This window comes from Staurois parvus, unplaced genomic scaffold (assembly GCF_062004578.1).
Source record: "Staurois parvus isolate SC_StPar_1 unplaced genomic scaffold, SC_StPar_1.0 ptg000038l, whole genome shotgun sequence".
Lineage (NCBI taxonomy): Eukaryota > Metazoa > Chordata > Amphibia > Anura > Ranidae > Staurois > Staurois parvus.
In genome coordinates, this window is record NW_028317834.1 from 27,110 (window position 1) to 53,282 (window position 26,173).

Sequence of the window (26,173 nt, forward strand, 5' to 3'; positions counted from 1 at the left end):
ACACGAGGTAAACGTGGTGCAGCATTGAGCCCCGTCCAGCTGTAGTGTAGACTTTGTGTTAAGGACCGACTGGCAGTAGCCTCTAGCGACCCACAGGCCGGAATCCCTCAGGGCGCGGAATCTAAGCCTCAGTCTGCTGTTTTACCAGAGCCCCTGATGGTGGGGATGGACTTGAAGCAGCCTGAGACCAGGTCGCGACTCCCGAGTTCAACCAGCTGTGGTAGAGGTGGATTTGCCAGTGGTAGGTAATAAGTGAGAACCAGATGTGAAGAGGTAGTGTGTAACGTAGTCAGACAGGCCAGGTCGGTAACAGCAGAGGCAGACGGTACAGATCAGCAAGCAAAAGGATAAACGGTTCACAAGCCGGGTTCAGCAACAGGAGGTCAGGTAAACAGGAGAAAGCAGAAGAATGGTCAGACAAGCCAGGGATCAGGGCAGGAGAGAGTCACGATAATCCGGGTCAGGCAGGTTCGGCAACAAAGGCAATCTCAGGCACTAGGAACAGGAACACAGGAATAAGACCGGCAATGTGAGCATTGCAAGAGCTGGTTTAAATAGCCTGCCCGGTACTGACAGGTGCGCCTGGGTCCTAGTGCCTGCCAGCACTGTCATTGGTGACAGGCGCACCTGGGTCCTAGTGCCCGCCTGCCTCTATGTCTTGTTGGAATCCTACGCATGTGCAGATTCAGGCGTTGTGGCGATCTTCTCGTTCCCTGACACTTTGACAGGCTGCAGGCAGCGGAGCGGAATACCAGGTGTATTATAATGCCAGCATTGCACCCACAGGGACCGGACCCCCCATGTACAATGGGCCTAAGAGATACCATGAGCTTGTGTTCCATTCCACCAGACTCCTAGAACTGGAAGAGGACATTTTTGGGGGGATGTGTTGTAGAAGAACCCAGACCACGGTATTGTGCGGTGAAAATATCACCCACCTTTATTCATCATATATATGTGACACTTTAACAACAGAAGAAAAGAGATAGATTGTTTACATTTCAAGGATCTATTTATACCATTTATATAATCGATGCTAAGAAACTGATTAACATGTGACACACCCCTCATTAATACCAGCCCCGCCCACCTATGTAATCCTCTAAACATCCAAATCCCTGTAACTTCCCAGAAGACACTTTCATCTTTTATCCATAACAAGCTGATTGGGTACAAGAGAACCCCCGAGCCCCTCCTGCTCATTCCCACACAAGTCCATGTCACCATCTACAAGGTGAGAGGACCTGAAGGAGAACAAGACCATGACCACCAGGACCATCGCCTGACTGAAGCCGTGCTCACATTTCTTTCTAATGCTGCTTCTATGGTCTACTCAGATACAGATTTGGCAGATGTACATTCGTGTCTTCAAGGAGCTGATCAAACATGATTTGTGCTTGACTATCTTTTTTGGGGACCAGAGGTGACATTAGGGGTCTGATAGACCTCTTGTGTTTCTTTACAGAGGATCTGTGACCAGCAATATGTTATCACATGCGAGGCTATTAACCCCCTATATGGCAATAATAAAGTTCAGAGAAAGAAAAGTGTAAAGTAACACACTGTAAATGAAAAAACACACAAAAACACATTTTAAAGCCCCCAGTTCCCGTATACATGAGCAATTGCAAGGGTTGGGTGCGGTTATGTAGGAAAACATCAATCACACTACACATTGTACATATCTCTGCACACACCAGAGGGAGAGGAATAACTCTAGGGCCATCATTCATGGTTCACTATATAAACTGATGACTGTAAAGGCTTTTAATGCGTCACCTATGGACAATTTCTGGTACTGAAGTTTGTCACCATTTCACAAAATTTTTAAAAAGTTTGGTATCTATATACTTGATGCCAACCCAATATTGTATATTTCACTAAAGAAGGTGGGTTATATATTGTGTTTTTTGTGCACTAAAATTACTTTTTAGTGTTTTTTACAGAAAATATGCATTTGACAAACAGCTGAGCTAATATCCTGTAACATAGAAAATGAGAACCACCACCATTATATTCTCCAGGGTCTCTGCTTCAGAAAATAAAACATGTTTGCGGGTTTCAAGTAATCTTCTGTTCTAACAATGTGAATGTAATCATGTGCATAAAAAAGCAAAATCAACTCAGCAAAACACACAACAGCAACAATGTATAAAATTATCATATAGTCTATAGTAGGAAATCTATAGTAGGAACTAATGGCCTAAGAAGCAAAGCCACCATATTACTCAACCAAGTTCCAGCTAAACCCATCCAAGAAAATGGATCCCACTTCCCCCCACCCAGGTGACTGTTGGAACTCCTTTACCTTGTGTAGATATCCCCTTCTGAGATCCTCATGGTCTAATATAAATGTACAACACTCTCTGACACCAGATTGTAGGCTCCGCCTTGATCTTCTGAGAGATAGTCAGCCACCATGCAGTTCTGTGACACCACCTTAGGTGATGGAGCCACTTCTGCTGTCAGCTCTGCTATACCATCAATGGTGTCATTGGTTATCTGATCCATGACTCCAGTACACCGGTTCATCTTACTTATCTTAGATTACTTAGATTCCCCATCCCGTCTATGAAGGGCTCACTGCATAAAACATCTCCACTCCAGAGAAAATGTTTCTTCTCACTGGAAGGCCAGGGGAGTATTGGAAGAAATTGAGGCTTTCCCTTACAGGATATGGGGGAGGGGCAACATAACCTAAAGTACAGCTATGGGTGGAATTGAAGGGAAGCCATTTTAGGGCGCTCCTTCCACACAAGAAGCAATGCATCTGGAAGGACTAGGAATCCATTGGACCAATGGGGATTAAACATTCTGCAATACATTGAGACACCATGAAATGTTACTGGCCTGTGATTGGCTCTCCTCTTGTTAGTGAAGTGAGACTCCCCTTGTCGGTGTCATTAATGGAAAGAAACCATGTGAAATGTTTCCCCCCAAATCCAAAAAGGTGACCCTCTTGGGTAGGTACCCATCCTACTATTCCTGATATGAGTTTGTAGTCCCTGCTACTACAGGAAACATGCGGGCGATCATTTACACCTTTTACAGCAGGACAGTAAATATCAGAACACAATTCAAACATCAGACCAACAGCAGGAAGTCTGCTAACTGAATGTGTAATGCAATCTGTCATTAGCATTCCCAGAGTTCCCTCTGCAACATAGTTGTATCAGCTGTTGGTCCTGTCTGTACATCTGTTATTTTCCCACCTTCTGTAACAGGGTGACAACCCTGATCATTCTGCAGGAACATTACACAGCAGCGTTGTCACCCTGTACAGGGAAGTCTTAGATAGATTATAAGACACACAACAAGTAAAACCCAACTTCAGCTAACGCTTCTACAGCAGTTACAGCAACAGGTTCTCTATAAGGTCCAACCCCCCATATGAATGACAACTGACAGTTGTGAGCACCCCCAGCAGTGTTATAAGATTTGCCCCAACCCCTCCAACTGCCATTTTATCCCAAAAGACTTGGCCTTCTACAGGAAGTAGACAAAAAATATCTACTGGGAGGGACAACAAAAAAATAAAACAATAGGAGAATCGGAAAAACAAAACCTGCTCTGCTAATGACAGATTTCATTATTAATGTCATTACTGATGTTGCCCATAGTTACACTTTGGTGCCAACGTTGTAATATTTCCAGGGAGAAGAAGTTTTCTTTACAAACTTTCCACCAAAAAGAGATGTGTGCACTCAGAGTGATTATTGTGAACCCCAATCAGAGGAATGTCAGTCCCCCGGAAGAAGTGGTAGGAATATGACCGCACACTCAGCACTTTGTAAGTTCAGATCTCTGGCAGTTGTATTGTGTGATTAGTCTATGGAGAGGAGTAATAGCTGGAAAGAGAAAACATGGAACAAGGATTTCTGATCTTCACCTGATGGAATCCCATTTGGCAGAACCACATGGAACACAAGTGGCCAGCTGGGCTTACGTTTTACTGCTGAATACATCCCCTAAATCAGCAGTAACTCAGTATTGGAAGGCCTGCATCAGCTTGGGATGTTGTTTTCTCACTGAACAGAGACTTCTTTCTAGCTGGTGTCACAGCCGCAGACCTGCCTGAAAGGTTGTCATCCATGAGATGATATCCTACAACCTCACAAACACCCCCTTTCCTCTCTCTGATCACAATCTCATCACCTTCACAGTCTCCTCATCTTCAAACATGTATCCCTCCAATCAGCAATCACCTGCAGAAACCTTCACAACTTGAACCCTTCTCCTTTCCACTCTGCAACTGACCACCTCTATGACAGAATCTCTCCCCTGTCCTGCCCTGACCTGGCCACTGCTGTCTACAACAGTTCACTTTCATCCACATTAGACTCACTTGCTCCTCTAACATGAAGCATCAGGTCCCGACCATTACAACCTTGGCAGACTGACAACTCCAGAGATCTTAAACGACATAGTCGTGTGCTGGAGCGAATGTGGCGTAAAACTAAATCCCAGCAAGCATTCACCTGATATAAATCTGCTTTCTTCACATACAATTCCTCCCTCCATGCTGCCAGACAAGCCTACTTTGTCACTCTCATCAATAGCTTGTCATCCAGTACTCGTCGTCTCTTCTCTACTTTTAACTCTCAACTTTCTCCACCTCCACCCAATACCTCACTCACTGCTCACGAGATTGCAAATCATTTTAAAAACATGATTGATGCAATTTGTAGGGGCATCTCCACTGCACAGACATCCATCCCACTTAGCATACCTTATACTAAACCTCCCTCAACACTTTCCTCTTTTGACCTTGCTACTACCGAAGAGGTCACTAAGGTTTCTCAGAAGCCCGTCTCACTACCTGCCCCCTAGATCTTGTCCCCTCACAACTACTACGGTCACCTTCTTCTTCCATCCTATGCTTCCTCACTCACATATTAAATCTCTCCCTCTCTACTGGTGCCTTCCCTTTCCCTCTAACGCATGCACACATCACTCCCATACTCAAAAAGCTCTCGCTGGGGGGCGCATGCGCGGCCGGCTCCTGGATGGCAGCGCTTTGAAAGCAGCTCCATCCATCCGCCAGCACTAAGCGGCACACACCGACCCTGGGGACCACAAACGCTTCACAGCCCTTCATGAAGGGTGCCCGCACCTCAGCACATATGCCCCGCAGGAGGAAAACCCCAGGGCAACCCGGGAAGCTGACAAATTTCTTCCCAGCGGTCGGGCCCGGAATCCAAGATGGCGCCCGCAACAGCACACAGGGAGACAGACAGGGAGACAGAGGCAGCACTGAGGAGGACTACAGGGCCCAGCATACGGATCCCAGACTGAGGCAGCAGCTGTTCCCAGGGGACCCTGGTGAGTTGTCACCTCCTTTGTCCCCCACAACCAGCAGCCCAGCCAAATCTCGGCCACGTTTAGATGGTGACCCTGGCCCTGCATATCAGGCCCTAAATCTCCCATCTCCAATGCCACACGCAGCCTTTACCAAAATTGATGCGTTCCCTGCGTCAGACCAACCGCTAACAGAGATTTGCATGAGAAACATGCTCTCATCATTACGTCAGACCCTACATACTGATATTTCCATGTCGCTCAACCAAATTACAAACATTATAAGTCAACAAGAACGCAGAATACAGCATATAGAAACCAATATGGGAGATATCATAACGGCACATAATGATTTGATTGATGCTCACGCAGATCACACTTTGGAAATTGAACAAATCAACCTAAAACTAGCCGATCTAGAAGATAGATCGCGCCGCAATAACATTAAATTTAGAGGGATACCTGAATCTGTTACTAATGAGACACTACTACCTTATCTACAACAGTACATCAAGCTCCTCATCCCAACGATACCGGACTTGGAGCTGGCGATTGATCGAGCCCATAGATTGCCCAAACCTTCATTTCTATCCGCTGCTATTCCGAGAGATGTTCTGGCCCGTATACACTTCTATCATATCAAAGAGAGAATCATGACGGCGGCCAGAAATCCACCGCCACTCCCACCAACACATGCAAATATTAGATTATATGCTGACTTATCAAAAGCTACACTTCTCAACAGGAAAAAAATGGTTACCATTACCAAGGCCCTCAGAAACCATAACATAGCTTACCAATGGGGTTTCCCCACGAAGCTAACAGTGCGCCACCAAGGCAGAATATTCACGATCAAATCTCTAGAAGCAGGCCTAGACCTACTCAAAGCATGGAACATCATACCCATAGAGTCGCAGGGAGCTGCACTACCTTCCCTCCAACATATGGAGACAACATGACTAACAACGCAGATCAAGATAAGTTGAGGGAAACTTATATTCACGCTCTTCCCCAGAGGCTCTAGTTCAATACCGAGTTACTGGCGATCAGCCTAGAACCGATGAAAATAGTTTTACGAGCTTACATCTGGCTTGACCCTTCTGACGGTCAAAGTCCGTTCAAACCCCCCAGTTTTGTAGTAAAGAAGTTACTTGGTTTGCTTGCATTTTGCGCAAGTTTTTTTTTATTATTGTTCTATCTGTCCCTTACCTTCCCCTAATGTGGCACCACCAAGTATTCAACTTGAACTTAAGACCTACTTACCTTGAATATATATGGAAGACCAATTCTAATCCACCAATTGAACCTACTCCGCATAACACTGCCAGAAACCTCTCCTCTTGCATATGGCCATACACTGAGCCACGATTCTCTCAAACAACACGCCATTTAAATATACACCTCAAGAAAGGACCATTAAATGATTAAAATCACATCCCTTAATGTACGAGGCCTTAATTCTCCCTTCAAGAGATCGATGCTCTCCAAAGAATTCCGGAAATCCCAAGCCGACATTTTCTTTATACAAGAATCCCACTTTGCCACAGGAAAAATTCCCAAACTACAGCTACACCGATTCTCCCAAGTATTTATGGCAACTGATACTAAAAAGAAGAATGGAGTTCTCACCGCCATTAAAGACTCTACCACATTCCGAACTATCTCAAACATAGCCGACCCGCATGGTCGTTATCATATCTTAGTGTGCCAAATAGACGATATCATCTACACGCTAGTGAATGTGTACGGCCCAAACAGCAAACAACTGTCTTTTTTCCGCAAACTCCACAAACTCATATCACAACACAAACAAGGCAGACTTATCATCGGAGGAGATCTTAACATTATGGGCAATCCGCTCTTAGATTCGTCTTCCACTAAAAGATCCACCAAGCCTGTCTTTAACCATTTTTTACATGACAATGACTTATATGACATCTGGAGATGTCAGCACGGCACTGAGAGAGATTACACCTACTTCTCCCCTCCTCATCTTTCTTATTCAAGAATCGACAAGTTCATCACTGACAAATGGACATTACAGCATGTGAGTTCATCTAACATCGGTACCATAACTTGGTCAGATCACGCTCCAATTAGTATATCCTTAGATGACAATCCATGCTCAGAAATACCACCCATCTGGAGATTGAACGCTTCACTACTGAGAAACCCAGAAAACCTGAAACATATCCTGGAAGCCCACGACCTTTTTTTTTAAATGAACTCTACTCCTGATATCTCTATTACTATACTTTGGCAAACATACAAAGCCTACATGAGAGGTATCCTCATACAATTGAATTCCCGCACAAATAGACACAGATCCCAACAAATTGACCAATTACTGACCTCCATCCACGCACATGAAGAGATAAACAAAAAGAACCCAAATCCTTCCATGTCCGCGGCCCTATCCCTAGACAGAAACAAACTACGAACCATCCTACTCCACAAGTATGATAACAATCTTCAAAAAACAAAAAACAAATTTTACGCACTAGGAAATAAAGCAAACTCACTCCTTGCCAAAATTGTCAAACAAAAACGACTTAAAGCTAAAATCTCCACAATTCAACACCCTAACACTCGCACCATATTAACAAACCCACAAGACATAGCTAATGCGTTTGCGACATACTACCAAGATCTGTATAATATAAAGGATGACCCAAACACAATCCAACCAACAACTCTCTCCATTGGAAACTTTCTACAGAACACAAATCTTCCTTGTATCACTCCTCATCAACTAGAATCTCTCTCTACACCGATAACACCCTTAGAGATTAAAAAAACTATAAATACTCTCCCCTTAAACAAATCACCAGGAAACGATGGCTTTATTAACGAATTTTACAAATCACTAGCACCCAATCTTACTTCCCACCTAGCGACCTTATATAATCATGTCGCAACCTGTGGGGAATTTCCCCCGGACATGCTACAGTCCATAATCACCACCATCCCAAAACCGGGCAAAGATCCCCAATTAGTACAAAACTATAGACCGATTTCATTACTCAATACAGACATAAAAATATATGCCAAAATAATCGCCCTAAGACTACTCCCATATCTACCTACATTAGTCCACCCAGATCAAGTGGGATTTATACCCGGTAGACAGGCCCCAGACGCTACAAGATGAATTATATCCATACTACATCACCTCGAGACCAAAAAACAACCCTCCCTTCTCCTGTCTTTAGATGCGGAAAAAGCATTTGATCGAATTCATTGGCAATTCATGAACCTTACATTACAAAAATATGGAATAACAGACTGGATGCTTTCAGCAATACTATCCGTTTACTCCAAGCCCACCGCCAGAGTACTGACCAACGGCATGCTTTCACAACCTTTCTGTATAACGAATGGTACCAGACAGGGATGCCCGCTATCCCCCATAATTTTTGCCTTACTCATCGAGCCATTAGCAACCAATCTTAGAAATGAATCAAACTTTACGGGAATTAAAATGTATCAACATGAGCACAAACTTAGTCTCTTCGCAGACGATATTATTCTTATGATTACAAACCCCTATAAATCAATTCATTCGATACGTACACATATCCGTAGTTATGCGGATGTTTCGTATTACAAACTCAATGAACCCAAATCATCTATACTCAACCTGCATACACCTATTGATACTAAAACTCTAATTTCCAAACATTTCCCCTTTACTTGGGAATCACATAGCATACCCTATCTAGGGATCAAACTTACCGCAATCACTAGCCAACTTTACGCAACTAATTACATATCATTATTGGAAACCATCCCCCAAGAAATAAAAAATCTACGCACAACCACACTATCAACTTTAGGTAGAGTAGCAACCATGAAAATGTGTATATTACCTAAAATACTATATATTTTTCGGACGCTTCCTATACCAGTCCCTCATACCTTCTTCTCTAGAGTTCAAGCTACGCTAAATAAATTTTTATGGAATTATAAAAGACCCAGATGTTCCACAAACTTATTATTACGCCCACCCTCCAGAGGTGGGACAGGTCTCCCCCACCTAAAATCATATTACCAAGCAGTCCTCTTGGACCAACTTTTCTTTTGGTGGCACCCAACCGACGAGAAGATCTGGACCAAATTAGAAAACTCCTTATGCTCACCACACACGATAACAGACATACTGTACATACCCAGAACAGCCCTACCTAAAAATCTACAAACACACCCGTGTATCCAGGCTTCTTTAAATGCTTGGTTTGACTTTTCAGCCCACAATAAAGCAAACAAGAGTAATGTGAAAATTCCCACCCCCTTTTCATCTCTACACTTCCTCACTCCTCACTTAAACATATCAACATGGAGCAGCCTTGGTATAACCCATATCCAAGATCTCTACACAAAACACAAACTAGACTCATTCTCCGTCCTCCAAAAGAAATTTCATCTTCCCGACAAAGAACAATATACCTATATACGAATAACCCACTCTCTTCACAAAACACAAATACCACTTGAAATAGAAATTCCTGCAACTGCACGACAATTCTTCCAAAAGACACAATACCCTAAGAAAGGAATCTCGACTTTCTATTCACTCATAACCGAAATACAGTTCACTACACACAATTCTTCCTTACTCAACTGGGAAAAGAATCTCTCCCAACCAATCACTCTAAACACTTGGGAAAAAACATTCACTATCACCTTTAAAGCTTCTAAATGTAGCTCCCATTGGGAGACTTACCTGAAAATCCTGCACCAATGGTATCTGACACCAACTAAATTATCCCAATTTTACCCTCAACATTCACAACTCTGCTGGAGACACTGTGGAGAAAAGGGATCTCTCCTTCACATACTTTGGGACTGTAAATCCCTTAAATCTTATTGGAACAAGGTTTTCCAGATCATCTCATCACTCACAGGAACTTCAATTACTCCAAATCCCGCCCTAGCTCTTCTCCACGTCGGAATAGACATATTCCCTGCAAGTGTACGCACTATTATCATCCACATTCTAGCAGTTGCAAAAATTAACGTCACCAAACTATGGAGATCCACCACAACCCCTTTATTATCCCGCCTCATTTCCGATCTCAATCTCCAATGCGAGATGGAAAGAAGAACCGCACTTTATAATTCCTCCTACCATAAATTTAAAACCCATTGGTCACGATGGTTAAATAATCCCAGTTGCTCAATAAAATGACTACTATTCGAAAGGAATACAATACTCTCTGCCCATACTGAATTGGTGCTTACCCTCCCTTCCTCCCACTTCCTTCCCTGTTCCTCCACTACCCTCATGTTCTCCCCACTCTTATGCCCCACTAGTTTCTTAGAATGGTTCACAACATACGGAGCATACCTCTCATGTAACTGAATTACAGAAATACAAGTTCCCCGGCCACTTGGTGGGGAATCTTCACTTTCCGTTTGTCAATATTTTTCATATAATGTTATTCTCGACGTGAACCAAAATGTTCGACTATCTAATATTACTTATGTATGTTTAAACTTTAATAAAAACTATTTGAATATAAAAAGCTCTCGCTGGACACCACCAACCTGAACAACTTAAGACCCATCTCCCTGCTGCCATTTACCTCTAAACTCCTAGAACGCTTAGTCTACAATCGCCTGAGCTCCTCCCTCACTGACAACAACCTTCTTGACCCTTTACAGTCTGGCTTTCGCTCACTACACTCCACTGACACTGCCCTACTAAAACTCACTAATGATCTACTAACTGCTAAAACCAATGGCCACTACTCCGTACTCATCCCAACCAATGGTCACTACTCCGTACTCATCCCAACCAATGGCCACTACTCCGTACCCATCCCAACCAATGGCTACTACTCCGTACTCATCCCAACCAATGGTCACTACTCCGTACTCATCCCAACCAATGGTCACTACTCCGTACTCATCCCAACCAATGGCCACTACTCCGTACTCATCCCAACCAATGGCCACTACTCCGTACTCATCCCAACCATTGGTCACTGCTCCGTACTCATCCCAACCAATGGCCACTGCTCCGTACTCATCCCAACCAATGGCCACTGCTCCGTACTCATCCCAACCAATGGCCACTGCTCCGTACTCATCCCAACCAATGGCCACTGCTCCGTACTCATCCCAACCAATGGCCACTGCTCCGTACTCATCCCAACCAATGGCCACTGCTCCGTACTCATCCCAACCAATGGCCACTGCTCCGTACTCATCCCAACCAATGGCCACTACTCCATACTCATCCCAACCAATGGCCACTACTCCATACTCATCCCAACCAATGGCCACTACTCAGTACTCTTACTGCTTGACCTCTCTGCAGCTTTTGATACAGTTGACCATCCCCTCCTCCTCAAAAACCTCAACTCTTTTGGCCTCCAAGACTCTGCTCTGTTCTGGTTCTCCTCCTACCTATCGCAGCGCTCCATCAGAGTTACCTATAACTCTGCCTCCTCCTCTCCTCTCCCTATTTCTGTAGGGGTTCCTCAAGGTTCTGTCCTTGGACCCCTACTCTTCTCCATCTACACCTCCTCCCTTGGTCACTTGATAAACTCCCATGGCTTTAAGTACCACCTCTATGCTAATGACACACAAAACTATCTTTCTACCCCTCATCTCTTCAGTCTCCTCTCACATTACTAACCTACTAAGTGACATATCGGTATGGATGTCACTCCACCTCCTCAAACTCAATCTTTCCAAAACTGAGCTCTTAGTATTCCATCCAGCCTGTGCCCCCTCCCCCGACTTCTCCATCAAGATCAATAACAAAATCATGAGTCCCTCCCCTCATGCCAGGGTACTAGGTGTAATCCTAGACTCCCATCTGTCTTTTCAGTCCCAAATCCACTGTCCAAATCTTGCAGACTTCACCTCCACAACAGTTCCAAGATATGCCCGTTCCTAACCTCGGAAACCACTAAGCAACTTATTCACTCCCTTGTTATATTTTGCCTTGACTATTGTAACTCCCTCCTCATTGGCAGACCACATTGCAGGCTATCCCCTCTTCAGTCTATCATGAATGCTGCTGCCAGACTCATCCACCTTACTAACCATTCTGTATCAGCCACCCCTCGCTGCCAATCCCTCCACTGGCCTTCACTCAGTGTCCTCCACCCCTCTCTGTCAATCCCCCCACTGGCCTCCATTCAGTGTCCTCCACCCCTCTCTGCCAATCCCTCCACTGGCTTCCCATTGCCCAACAGATAAAATTCAAAACATTAACAATAACATATAAAGTCATTTATAACTCCGCCTCAAATTACATCACCAATATTGTCTCCAAATATCACCCAAACCGTACTCTCCGCTCCTCGCATGACCTCCTGCTCTCTAGCTCCCTTGTCTCCTCCCATGCTCATCTCCAGGATTTCTCCAGAGCTTCCCCCATCCTCTGGAACGCTCTACCCCAATTTATCAGACTATCGCCTACTCTGCTCACTTTTAGGTGATCTCTGAAAACCTATCTCTTTAGGGAAGCCTATTCTGCCCTCAGCTAATAATGGAATCTTCTACTCTTCCAACCAGTCCATCCCCCACAGTTACTACCTTTTGTACCACTAGCCCCTCCCTCCTAGATTGTAAGCTCCAAGGAGCAGGGCCCTCCTATCCCTCTTGTATTTAACTTTATTGTTGCTGTATTGTCTCCCGTTATATTGTAAAGCACTGAGCAAACTGTTGGCGCCATAAATCCTGTATAATAATAATAATATTAATGAGAGATGAAATGTGGAAAGAAGTCATTGATAACGGGAGAGGAGATGGAACATGTAATGGGAGGAGTGGACAAGGTGGGCTTAGCTGGAGACCTCAAGGCTGGCTGATCATGTATCAATAGTCAGAAGAACCTGGAATGGACTCTCCCACTGAGGCTTCAGAGACTTGGTAAGATGACAATAGACCCCATCCTAGTCTCTGGTACTGAGGCAGTGTTGGTCGTGTATTACCTCAGGATCCAGAAATGAAGAAAATGCTTGGAAACACAACTCAGTTGGTGAATTATGAAAATGCATTGCATGTTCATTCAAAGCTCCATAAAAAAGATAAAGATGAGAATCATGAGGGAAGCTGTTCAGTTATTGATGCTTATCTTAAAAAAAATGTCAAAAGATAAAATATTCAAATCCCTTCTAGTTGTGTATTGATGGACATAAGCACTAAACTCAGTTCATCCAATCATTACATTCCAGTTTGCTCAGATTTTAGTTTGTTTCTTTTAAGGTAACATTTTATCTTCTCCCTTCTTCTCTAGCTTGTGGGATGACATTGGGGATGTGGAACTAGCTTGTGACACCTGAAAGTTCTTTAATATCTCTTTTCTTCCAGAATTTAATCTATGCTGAAATTTGTGAATCCTCCGGTGATAGATTAGACCGGCATTAACTGAAAAAGGTTTGTCACATTGAGAGCATTAAAATGACTTCTCTCCAGTGTGAATCCTCTGGTGTCTGATAAGATGTGACTTCTGTATAAAAGCTTTATCACATTCAGAACACTGATATGACTTCTCTCCAGTGTGAACCCTCTGGTGTGCGATAAGACTAGACTTCTCTGTAAAAGCTTTATCACATTCAGAACACTGATAGGACTTCTCTCCAGTGTGAATCCTCTGGTGTGTGATAAGATCTGACTTCTCTGTAAAAGCTTTATCACATTCAGAACACTGATATGGCTTCTCTCCAGTGTGAATCCTCTGGTGTCTGATAAGATTTGACTTCTGAGTAAAAGCTTTATCACATTCAGAACACTGATATGACTTCTCTCCAGTGTGAATCCTCTGGTGTGTGATAAGATCTGACTTCACTGTAAAAGCTTTATCACATTCAGAACACTGATATGACTTCTCTCCAGTGTGAATCCTCTGGTGTCTGATAAGATCTGACTTCCGTGTAAAAGTTTTATCACATTCAGAACACGGATATGACTTCTCTCCAGTGTGACTCCTCTGGTGTGTGATAAGATTTGACTTCTGTGTAAAAGCTTTATCACATTCAGAACACTGATATGACTTCTCTCCAGTGTGAATCCTCTGGTGTCTGATAAGATCTGACTTCTCTGTAAAAGCTTTATCACATTCAGAACACTGATATGACTTCTCTCCAGTGTGAATCCTCTGGTGTCTGATAAAATATGACTTCACTGTAAAAGCTTTATCACATTCAGAACACTGATATATCTCTCCAGTGTGAATCCTCTGGTGTGTGATAAGATCTGACTTCCGTGTAAAAGATTTATCACATTCAGAACACTGATATATCTCTCCAGTGTGAATCCTCTGGTGTGTGATAAGACTTGACTTCACTGTAAAAGCTTTATCACATTCAGAACACTGATATATCTCTCCAGTGTGAATCCTCTGGTGTTTGATAAGACTTGACTTCACTGTAAAAGCTTTATCACATTCAGAACACTTATATGACTTCTCTCCAGTGTGAATCCTCTGGTGTATGATAAGATCTGACTTCTGTGTAAAAGCTTTATCACATTCAGAACACTGATTTGGCTTCTCTCCAGTGTGAATCCTCTGGTGTCTGATAAGATTTGACTTCAATGTAAAAGCTTTATCACATTCAGAACACTGATATGGCGTCTCTCCAGTGTGAACAATCTGGTGTTTGAGAAGATTTGACTTCTGAGTAAAAGCTTTATCACATTCAGAACACTGATATGACTTCTCTCCAGTGTGAATCCTCTGGTGTGTGATAAGACTTGACTTATGTGTAAAAGCTTTATCACATTCAGAACACTGATATGGCTTCTCTCCAGTGTGAACAATCTGGTGTGCGATAAGATGTGACTTCCGTGTAAAAGCTTTATCGCATTCAGAACACTGATATGACTTCTCTCCAGTGTGAATCCTCTGGTGTCTGATAAGATGTGACTTCTGTGTAAAAGCTTTATCACATTCAGAACACTGATATGGCTTCTCTCCAGTATTAACTCTTTGGTGTACTGTAAGCTCGCTCTTGTGTGTAAAAGGTTTGTCACAGTCAGAACAATTATATGACTTCCCTCCATTGTGAACCTTTTGATGTGTGATATATTTTCTCTCCATTGTAAAATCTCCAAACAAGAAGTAGTTTGAAATGACTCCTCTTATGTATACTTGGGTTGGACTTTTCTCCCGCTGAATCAATGTGGAAGAGGATCCAAACCATGACTTTTAGAACACAGATATGACTTGTATCCCGTGTGAATCCTCCAGTGAACTGCAATAAAGACTTTCAGTCAATTAAGACATCCATATGTCTTGTTTTCCATGTGACTCAGCTGTATTCATGAAGATCAACATGACCGAAAACTTGGTTCATAAATCTACCTGTACAGAATGAAAAAAAGGTAGAATTCTATATAAATGGCTACATAAAGTTGCTTTCTATTTTTAATGTTCATTACTAAATATATCTTATGAATAGAAAGAATATGTACAGCATTATCTACAGTATTTTTTTAATCAAATAGATTTTATTAAGAAAGTTTATAAGTGCGCACAGTATTCCCAACATTCAGCCCAGACAATGGAGTCATACATTCTCACGTATAGGCAGTTGTGGCACTGTTACAGATTAGAGATGAGCGAATTATTCAAAAATTCGATTCGGCTGATTCGCCGAATTTGAGGAAGAAATTCGATTCGATGCAAATTTATTCGCTACAAATTTAACTTATAAAAAGGGTTTCTAGGCTTCAGATTAGTGCAGAACACTGTACCTTTAATTTAAATGCCCTTGGAGATGAGGAAGGAGAAGGAGAAGGATGAGAAGAAGGAGAAGGATGAGAAGAAGGAGAAGGATGAGAAGAAGGAGAAGGATGAGAAGAAGGAGAAGGAGAAGGATGAGAAGAAGGAGAAGGATGAGAAGAAGAAGAAGGATGAGAAGAAGGATGAGAAGAAGAAGAAGGATGAGAAGAAGGAGAAGGATGAGAAGAAGAAGAAGGATGAGAAGAAGAAGAAGGATGAGAAGAAGAAGATGGATGAGAAGAAGAAGATGGATGAGAAGAAGAAGAAGGATGAGAAGAAGAAGAAGGATGAGAAGAAGAAGAAGGATGAGAAGAAGAAGAAGGATGAGAAGAAGAAGAAGGATGAGAAGAAGAAGAAGGATGAGAAGAAGGAGAAGGATGAGAAGAAGGAGAAGGATGAGAAGAAGAAGAAGGATGAGAAGAAGGAGAAGAATGAGAAGAAGGAGAAGGATGAGAAGAAGGAGAAGGATGAGAAGAAGGAGAAGGATGAGAAGAAGGAGAAGGATGAGAAGAAGGAGAAGGATGAGAAGAAGGAGAAGGATGAGAAGAAGAAGAAGGATGAGAAGAAGGAGAAGGATGAGAAGAAGGAGAAGGATGAGAAGAAGAAGAAGGATGAGAAGAAGGAGAATTCCAAGCCGGCAAAAAGTGTATCTGCAGAGCTCCGCTCTTTCTTAGCGGAGCTCTGCAGATACACTTAGTGGAGCTCTGCAGATACACTATTTGCCGGCTTGGAATTCTTCTTATTTTCATCCTACTTCTTCTTCTTCTTCATCATCCTCATCCTCTTCTTCTTCTGAGGATGAGGATGAGGATGAAGAAGAAGAAGAAGAAGTAGGATGAAAATAAGAAGAATTCCAAACCGGCAAAAAGTGTATCTGCAGAGCTCCGCTAAGTGTATCTGCAGAGCTCCTCTATTTCTGACAGTTCTCTGACATTCACATTTACAGCGGTTGAAACATTGTATCTATTTGTTTCCATAAATGGAAACAAATAGATACAATGTTTCAACCGCTGAGCTCTGCAGATACACTTTTTGCCGGCTTGGAATTCTTCTTATTTTCATCCTACTTCTTCTTCTTCTTCTTCTTCTTCTTCATCCTCATCCTCATCCTCAGAAGAAGAAGAATGAAAAGAAGAAGAAGAAGAATGAAAAGAAGAATGAAAAGAAGAAGAAGAATGAAAAGATGAAGAATGAAAAGAAGAAGAATGAAAAGAAGAAGAAGAAGAATGAAAAGATTCTTCTTTTCATTCTTCCTTTCATTCTTCTTCTTCTTCTTTTCATTCTTCTTTTCATTCTTCTCATTCTTCTTTTCATTCTTCTCATTCTTCTTCTCATTCTTCTTCTTCTTTTCATTCTTCTTTTCATTCTTTTCATTCTTCTTCTCATTCTTCTTTTCATTCTTCTTCTCATTCTTTTCATTCTTCTTCTTTTCATTCTTCTTCTTCTTCTTTTCATTCTTCTTTTCATTCTTCTCATTCTTCTTCTCATTCTTCTTCTCATTCTTCTTTTCATTCTTCTTTTCATTCTTCTCATTCTTCTTTTCATTCTTCTCATTCTTCTTTTCATTCTTCTTCTCATGAAGAAGAAAAGAAGAATGAGAAGAATGAAAAGAAGAATGAAAAGAAGAAGAAGAATGAAAAGAAGAATGAAAAGAAGAAGAAGAAGAAGAAGAATGAAAAGAAGAAGAATGAAAAGAAGAAGAAGAATGAAAAGAAGAATGAAAAGAAGAAGAAGAATGAAAAGAAGAAGAAGAAGAATGAAAAGAAGAAGAAGAAGAATGAAAAGAAGAATGAGAAGAATGAAAAGATTCTTCTTCTTTTCATTCTTCTTTTCATTCTTCTTCTTTTCATTCTTCTTTTCATTCTTCTCATTCTTCTTTTCATTCTTCTTTTCATGAAGAAGAAAAGAAGAATGAGAAGAATGAAAAGAAGAATGAAAAGAAGAAGAATGAAAAGAAGAATGAGAAGAAGAATGAAAAGAAGAATGAGAAGAATGAAAAGAAGAATGAGAAGAATGAAAAGAAGAAGAAGAATAAAAAGATGAAAAGAAGAAGAAGAATGAAAAGAAGAAGAAGAAGAAGAATGAAAAGAAGAATGAAAAGAATAAGAAAAAGAAGAATAAAAAAGAAGAATGAAAAGAAGAAGAATGAAAAGAAGAAGAAGAAGAAGAATGAAAAGAAGAATGAAAAGAAGAAGAATGAAAAGAAGAATGAAAAGAAGAAGAATGAAAAGAAGAATAAGAATGAAAAGATTCTTCTTCTTTTCATTCTTCTTTTCATTCTTCTTCTTCTTTTCATTCTGCTTCTTCTTTTCATTCTTCTCATTCTTCTTTTCATTCTTCTCATTCTTCTTTTCATTCTTCTTTTCATTCTTCTCATTCTTCTTCTCATTCTTCTTTTCATTCTTCTTCTCATTCTTCTTCTCATTCTTCTTCTTCTTTTCATTCTTCTCATTCTTCTTTTCATTCTTCTTCTCATTCTTCTTTTCATGAAGAAGAAAAGAAGAATGAGAAGAATGAAAAGAAGAATGAGAAGAAGAAGAATGAAAAGAAGAATGAGAAGAAGAATGAAAAGAAGAATGAAAAGAAGAAGTATTCCAGTACAGCAAAAAGTGTATCTGCAGAGAGCTCCGCTATTTCTGACAGTTCTCTGACAGTTCCTTCACATGTACAGCGGTTGAAACATTGTATCAATTTATTTCCGAATAAAAACATCTGTATCCTAAATGGAAACAAATAGATACAATGTTTCAACCGCTGTACATGTGAAGGAACTGTCAGAGAACTGTCAGAAATAGCGGAGCTCTCTGCAGGGACACTTTTGCCGGCTGATCGGGAAAAATCAGATTCGCGCACCCGAAGTATGCAAATATTCAGATTCGACGCAAATCGAATTTTTCCTGAAATTCGAAACAAATTCCACTTCGCCTGGTTCGATTCGCTCATCTCTATTACAGATCATACAGAACAATAACTTGCTTTGTCTATGGTGTCACTTTTACCTTTTATAAACAAATGAACAGAGAAAAGAAGAAACAACCTAGAACAATTCAGCTGTACACGGCAAGTAACTCCCCCCAGTACATACATAGATGGCTGACACCGATCAATGAGGCCCGTGTCTCCAGGATCATACCCCAAGTATGGGTCCCCCATGTAGTCACCATTCAGTAGGATACAACTGGCCGTTCTCCTTCTATGGGGCTAAAAGAGATAAGATTTTAAAAGCCTATGAAGAACTAACTAGGAGAGAACAAGGAGTATCCAGCCAGTTCTGCCCGACATACATCTCCTGGGGGAATTACAATGTTGGTAAATTTGTTTTTTCACATGTTAATGTGGAGATCACCTGCTCAATCCACTGGTGTCTGCTGGGAGTCTGAGATGATAGCCAAGATCGGGATATTTTTTATGGTCAAGCAGCCTCACTATTGCTATATGACTTGTAATAGGAGGAGGTGTAAATAATTCCTCCTCTATTGAGACCAAGAGGCACACCCGAGGAATATTGAACACCAACATTATAATACTGGTCATATCGTTCCACTTTTTGAATAATTTTGGACATCTCCAAAACACGTATCAAATCCCCGACATCACCGCTACAATTGGGGTCATAAGGGGAAATCCCTCCTGTCCTAGCTGAACAATTGAGCTGGAGTCCTGAAAGATCTATGCAAAAGAAATGACTGAGTTTCTGTGAAGAGGACAGAGAGATGAGAGGTATGGAGGTCACAATCACCTCCCACCACTCTCTCTTATTTTCTCTGTTCCCCATTTCTTTCTATAGGTCTTCGGTAAGAGTCAAAAGACGGGAATAAATATATGAGAGATCATGCCTTTCCCACTGGTGCCATCTGAAGCCCATTAACAAGTGTGAGAGTGATGTGAAATCTGTATCTGATGGAAGTAGCAACCGATGGATGGGATCTAATGTGTCTACTAAGTCCCACCTGGTAAGATGTTGAAGTTGGGCAGCTATAATATAAAGTCTAACATTTGGTATTGCTAGGCCTCCTTGGTCTTCACCATACTGTAGAGTAGTGAGTGTGATTCTAGCTGACGGCTTCTTCTAAATGAGTTCCCCAAACTGGGAGTCTATACTGGAGAACCACTTACGAGGTGTCCACATGGGAGAATTGTGGAGTATATAGAGGAATTGTGGGGTCCATATCTTCTCTTGTTCATACATTTTATTGGAAAGAGATAATAGTTTTACAAGGAGCTGATAACAATGTGATTGCAGGACTCACCAACAGTAAGTCAGAAGGGGTACAACCCTTAGAGGTAACGTACAGGTTGTAATTTGTACAATACAAATAATATCTTCATACATTAAAGTGGAGTTCCAGTGAAAATAAAAAAAAATAAAAGTCATCAGCTGCAAAAACAGTAGCTGCTGACTTTTAAAAGACATATCTTACCTGTCCCTCGATCTCGTGGTGTCCTCCCCGCAGCCCGTTTCACCGGCCGCCCTGTGTTTCCAGTGCCGGCATCTTCAGTGTGGGCACTCAGCTGTGACAGCTTGCGGCTTCACATCCGGGTGCCCACTGAGCATGTGCGAGTATCTCTGTGCTTTGTGAATGGTCCTGTAGTCTTCTAGGACCTTTCATGTGTCCCAGAAGACTACAGGGAGGGAGGGAGGGGGGAGGACAACTTCCGCTTCTGATCACCTAGGTGATCGCAGCAGAAGTGGGAGCGGGTACCTGTCAATTTCGATTATCCTCCCAAAAGGTGCCAGTGGGGTCCTTAATCACTTGCCTACCAGGCACTTATACCCCCTTCCTTACCAGGCCAATTTTCAGCTTTCAGCATTGTAGCAGTTTAAATGACAATTGCGCGGTCATGCAACATTGCACTCATATGAAATTTTTATAATTTTTTAGACACAAATGGAGCTTTCTTTTGGTGGTATTTACTCCCCGCTGAGTGTTTTATTTTTTGCGCTATAAATAAAAATATGTAAAAAAACTTGAAAAAAAAAGTTTCTTTGTTTCTATTATAAAATTTTGCAAACAGGTAATTTTTCTCCTTCACTGATGTGCGTTGGTGAGGCTGCACTGATAGGCGGCACTGATGGGCACTGATAGGCAGCACTGATGGGCGGCACTAATGAGACGGCACTGATAGGTGACACTGATGAGCTGGCACTGATAGTAGGCACTGATAGGCAGCACTGCTGGCACTGACTGGCAGAACTGCTGGGCACTGACTGGAAGCACTGCTGGGTGTCACTGGTGGGCTCTTACTGGCAGCACTGCTGGGCACTGACTGAGACACTGCTGGGCAAAGGTGCGTGGCACTGCTGGGCACTTGTGGCAGAACTGGTGGGTGGCGCTGCTGGGCACCGATCCTCCGGGCACTGATCATCAGTGTCCTGATGATTGGTGCCAATCCCTCCTCTGACAACTGCCTGCAGTACGTTCCTCATGCCCTGACAGCGTGAGGAAAGTGCAGTCAAGAACTGGCAATTACATTTCCCGGTGACCAGTGTCAAAGGACACAGCAATCACAGAGATCGCCAGGGGCATGCAGGAGAGCGCGTTCTGGGAGGACATCATATGACGGCCTCCCAGAACTGGCCGGCTGCAGTGCAGCTGTCATTTGGCTACCTGCGGTCATCAACTAATTAAAGCAGGACTTCCCCTTTTGGGTGGAGCTCTGCTTTAACTTCAGCAAGAGATAACAGTGCTATAGTATCAAGGGAGGAGTGAATGTAGAGACTGGCACATGTTATATACTCTATAGTATCATTTCTGGTACTCTCACAGTGGGAGTATAGATTTAGTACTTCAACCTGTATGCAGATATCAGTGGCAGACGAGTGGGTGACCTGTCCGCCTCACTGAAAATTCAAACTGATAGTGTAGGTTGCCCCAGTTGGGAAAACCCCATAAGGGATAAAGAGCTAATGAGAGGAAAGGTGAAAAGGAAGAGAGCGATGGAGAGATAAGAGCAAGAGTAGTGAAGAAAGGGGTACAGATAAGGGGGGGGGGGAGAGGAGGTCCCCAGGGGGGAGGGTGTGTGCCTGTATAGAGTAGCAACTGAGTAGTGGGTTACCTAATGGACTCAGGACTACAAAGAGAGTAAGGTTTCATCAGAGTTTGAGGGTAGGAAATGGTCAACCCATGGTTGCCATAGTTGTTCATTTTTATGCACTCTGTCTAATAGGACGGCTTCTACTTTGACATGTATCGTGGCTCGAGTGGCACTATTCTTAGTTTCAGTGGTATAGAGGTGGGGGGGGATTTCCAGGCCTTCACTATGGTTTGCTAAGCCATGGTGGTGACCTACAGGAGTAGTTTGAATTGCCAGTGTGTCACTTCTTGGGCCTTATGCAAGTAAAGGAATGGACGCTGGTCAACTGACCCCAGTCCAGTGTTGAGGAATGGCCTCAGCTGCCATTCTAGCCATGCCTTCTGATGCATTTCACCCCACCCACTAGGGCTTGGTCACACTGCATCCATCCCTTTACTTGTATTGGCTGACACTGGAATTGCTCTGACTCATGCTCCCCTCTTCTCACTTGCCGGTGGGGTGATCCCTTTCCTTCCATCCATAGCTTGCAGACACACCATAAGGTATACTTCTTGGGGCTTGTTATTAAATGAGGCAGTGGCCGGATGGATATATATACTGTAACTTCTTCATAAAGAACTGTAGGCATATGGAATATTTTGCACCAATACATTTGAACAACTGGGCAGGTCCACCAAATGTGGATACCTGCCTCAGAGCAGCCACATAAACAAGTCAGGGATTAGGGATGGATTTAGTGATCCGGGCAGGGACCAGGTACCAGTGCATGAGAGTGCTGTGGTTAGTCTCCATAGCAACTATATTTTGGGAGGAGGATTTTGCAGCAGACCATATGTCTGCCCAATCGTTTTCAAATGAAGATTTAAATCCCATTCCCACTTGGATGTATATGGTATGGAAGTGTAAAGTGGTGGAGCTGGTAACTGTGCATATAAGGTGGAAATCAAAAGTCTGGCATGGGGTCACGTTTATATATGTGTCCAAACCTAGTCATGTCTGGGAGAGAGGTGTTCATGTGTAAGTGGGAGCAATACAAGTGTTTGATCTGAAGATATCTAAACATTTCAGAGGTAGAGATTTTGTTGGAGTCACATAGGGTTTGGAAGGGTATAAAGGAGTCTGGTGTTGAACTAGACTAGCTCTAGGACAAGCATGAAAAGAAGATGGAGGCATCCATGCCGGATAAAAGCCTGGATTGAGGAGGTATGCCATGAGTGGGTTATGGGGTGACTGTAAGGTGTATCAGAACTTTAGACTGTCCAAGATAGATGGGTAGTGTTTAGTAATTGGGTGTTGGAGTGAGCGACGGTCTCTTGGGTGTAGCCATAGTAAATTTGCAACTGATGAGGGGTTACAATCTACTGACTCTATAGTGACCCATAGGAGGGGGTCACTTTTACTGCGTGATATTAAGGGAGTTGAGCAAGATGTGCAGCTTGGAAATATTTAGCAAAGTTAGGAAGCCCCAGACCGCTCTAAGTTTCGGTAAGATACGGATGGACTGGGGTAGATGCAGTTTAACAGTGCCCCATACATAAGTGGTGGCATGACACTAATATGCAGAGGAAACAGGAAGGTATATTGTGACGGAGGGTAGGCAGGACAGAACACGCAAGGCAGATGGCAAACACACAAAGCTTTATTAATACAAATGGCAGTCACTCAATGGGGGATTGAAAGGGGGTGGCAGTGCCCAGTATGGGAAATAACAAGGAGAGGACCCAAAATAATTGTAGTCCAGCCCCAGGGGCAAAGTTAAAATCTCTACAGCAGTTTGTAATCCAAACAGGGAGGAGGAGAGGGAGTACAAGAACAGTTCAGGGAAAACAGGGGAGCATTCACTCACAGATCCGACAGGGGTGCCCGGGTCCACAAGGGAGCAAGGCAGTATGACATCAAGTACTTGCCCTGAAACCAGAGTATGCGTGGCATAGTCCATGGTAATAATCCCCCCCCCCCCGAGTCCTAGATGCCTGCAGAAGGCAGCTGGTGTAGTTCTCCCCCTATCATTGGGGCTTGCAGAGTGGCAGCTTGTGGAGGTCTCCCCCTTCTCTGAGGCTTGCGGTGGGCAGCTGGCATGGTTCTCCCCCTTAGCTTTGGGGTGTGCAGAGTGGCAGCTCCCCTTATCCGTTGGGGGGGGTGTATGCAGAGTGGCCACAAGAGTCCCGTCTCATCTGGGATCCCTCGGTGGCTTGGCAGTGAAATGGATGACCGGGAAGAGCCTGTCATCGGTCTCTTAAACCGATGCAGGACGCTTCTTGGTCGTCCTGGCAATGGCGGGCGGGCCGTGGGCAGTGAGCCTCGTTGCTCGGCAAAGAGGCACGCCCCCCTGGACATGGAGCGCAGCCTTTGTCCGGTGGCATCCGCAAGAGCGGGAACTCCCTGTGCATGCAGTGCAGATGTCGGGACCGTGTGGCGTCATTCTGACACCGCGGTCCAGAACCTCTCCGCAGGAGGTTTGTACCTCTCCGCAGAGAGGTGTGAACCTCACTATCTTTTCCCCTAATGCCTCGCAGGATGGGGAGAAGATAGTGGCGGAGGTGAGAGGAGCCACACCTCTTGTCCTGCGTGGTTCGGCTTCAAAAAGCCGCGGCAGGACGAGAGGCAGCAAGGGGGGAAGGTCATCCTGACAGGGGGGAAACAACTACTGAAATGGGAGCTGAGCTTTATTAATTAAATTACAATGTGCTAAGGGAATTGGGGGAAACTGGCTAATGAAATTGGGACTGGAATGCACTTTATTTGAGGGGCTGAAATGTACTATATTTGGGAGGGAGATATAACAGATTTGGGCACCCTGGCAGCACCTATATTGTGACATTATACAGTTGCAAGAAAAAGTATGTGAACCCCTTGGGAATACGTGGAGTTTTGCATGAATTGGGCATAAAATGTGCTCTGAACGTCATCTAAGTCACAACAATAGAAGAACACAGTCTGCTGAACATAATACTACACAAACATTAGATGTTACCATGGTTTGATTGCACATAACATGTAAACATTCACAGTGCAGGGAGGAAAAAGTATGTGTACCTTTGGACTTAATACCTGGTTGACCCTCCTTTGGCAGCAATACCCTCAACCAAACGTTTCCTGTAGTTGCAGATCAGACCTGCACAACGATCTGGAGTCATTTTGGACCTTTTCCTACTCTCTGGGAATGTCCTCTTGTTATGGGCTGTACATTCCAGAACCTCCTCAAGACCTGGACCAAAAAGATTATCGCCAATAAAGGGTAAGGCACAAAGGTGCAGTTTGAATGCTGAGTTCCCTGCCCAGGTTTTTAACCAAAATGCCCTTTTAGCTGAATTCACTAGGGCAGAGGTTCAAGCCGCTAGCTTAACTGACTTGGCCGAGGCATCCACAAGGAAACCAACTGCTTTAAACAGCAAAGGAAATTATTTCATGATTTGCTGCCTGGAGGTTCCTGCCGAGAGAAGTGACTGTGTAAGCCAGCATTCCAGATATCTGGTGACACAGGTAGCCGAGAAAGCTGGCCTAAAGCTGATGGAAGTGGAATTCCAGGCCCTGCGGAGTAAGACTTCATCCCTCTTATCCATAGGGTCTTTCAGAGCCACCATATCTTCAAATGTTAAGTCTGTCCTTTTAGAGACTTTAGATAAGGGGGTGTCTAATTTCTGAACCTTGTCCCATTGCTGGGACCCGTTATCCTCAAATGGAAACCTCCTATTAAGATTACTTGAGAAAAAGGGTTTCCTCTCAGGGCTTTCCCATTCCTGCTTAATGGTATCAACCAGGGAACTATGGACTGGAAAGACATTAGTCTTTCTAGCATACAAACCTTGATACATGAGGTCATGCTTAGATAGGCAAACATCCTCCTCCTTGATCTCTAAGGTTTCGTAGATAGCTTTAAGGGGGTTGTCCACATCTTCCAGGGGCAATTTGTTCCTGGAACCTCTGGAGGAGCAAACATCACCGTCCTCCTCTTATGAGCCTGAATCTACCCAGGACCTAGGATCCTCCTCCGGGTCCTCCTCCCCTTTTAATGCATCTGCTACCTCCAAACCCACCGATTGGGTCCAAGGATCCAGTGGTGGCTGCATTTTTCCAATAGGGATCTAAAGGATTGAA

The 26,173-nt window shown here is 43.2% G+C and overlaps 1 protein-coding gene across 1 annotated transcript in view; it reads right to left on the reverse strand.

Annotated features, from left to right (window-relative positions):
* Positions 1-914: 914 nt before the first annotated feature.
* Positions 915-26,173, reverse strand: part of LOC149470558 (uncharacterized) — a 29,027-nt gene continuing 3,768 nt past the window's right edge. The window contains exon 2 of the mRNA XM_089662238.1: positions 915-15,619. Coding sequence (XP_089518364.1) covers positions 13,712-15,355 — 1,644 coding nt within the window. The 5' untranslated portion in view covers positions 15,356-15,619 and the 3' untranslated portion in view covers positions 915-13,711. The remainder of the gene's footprint in view (positions 15,620-26,173) is intronic.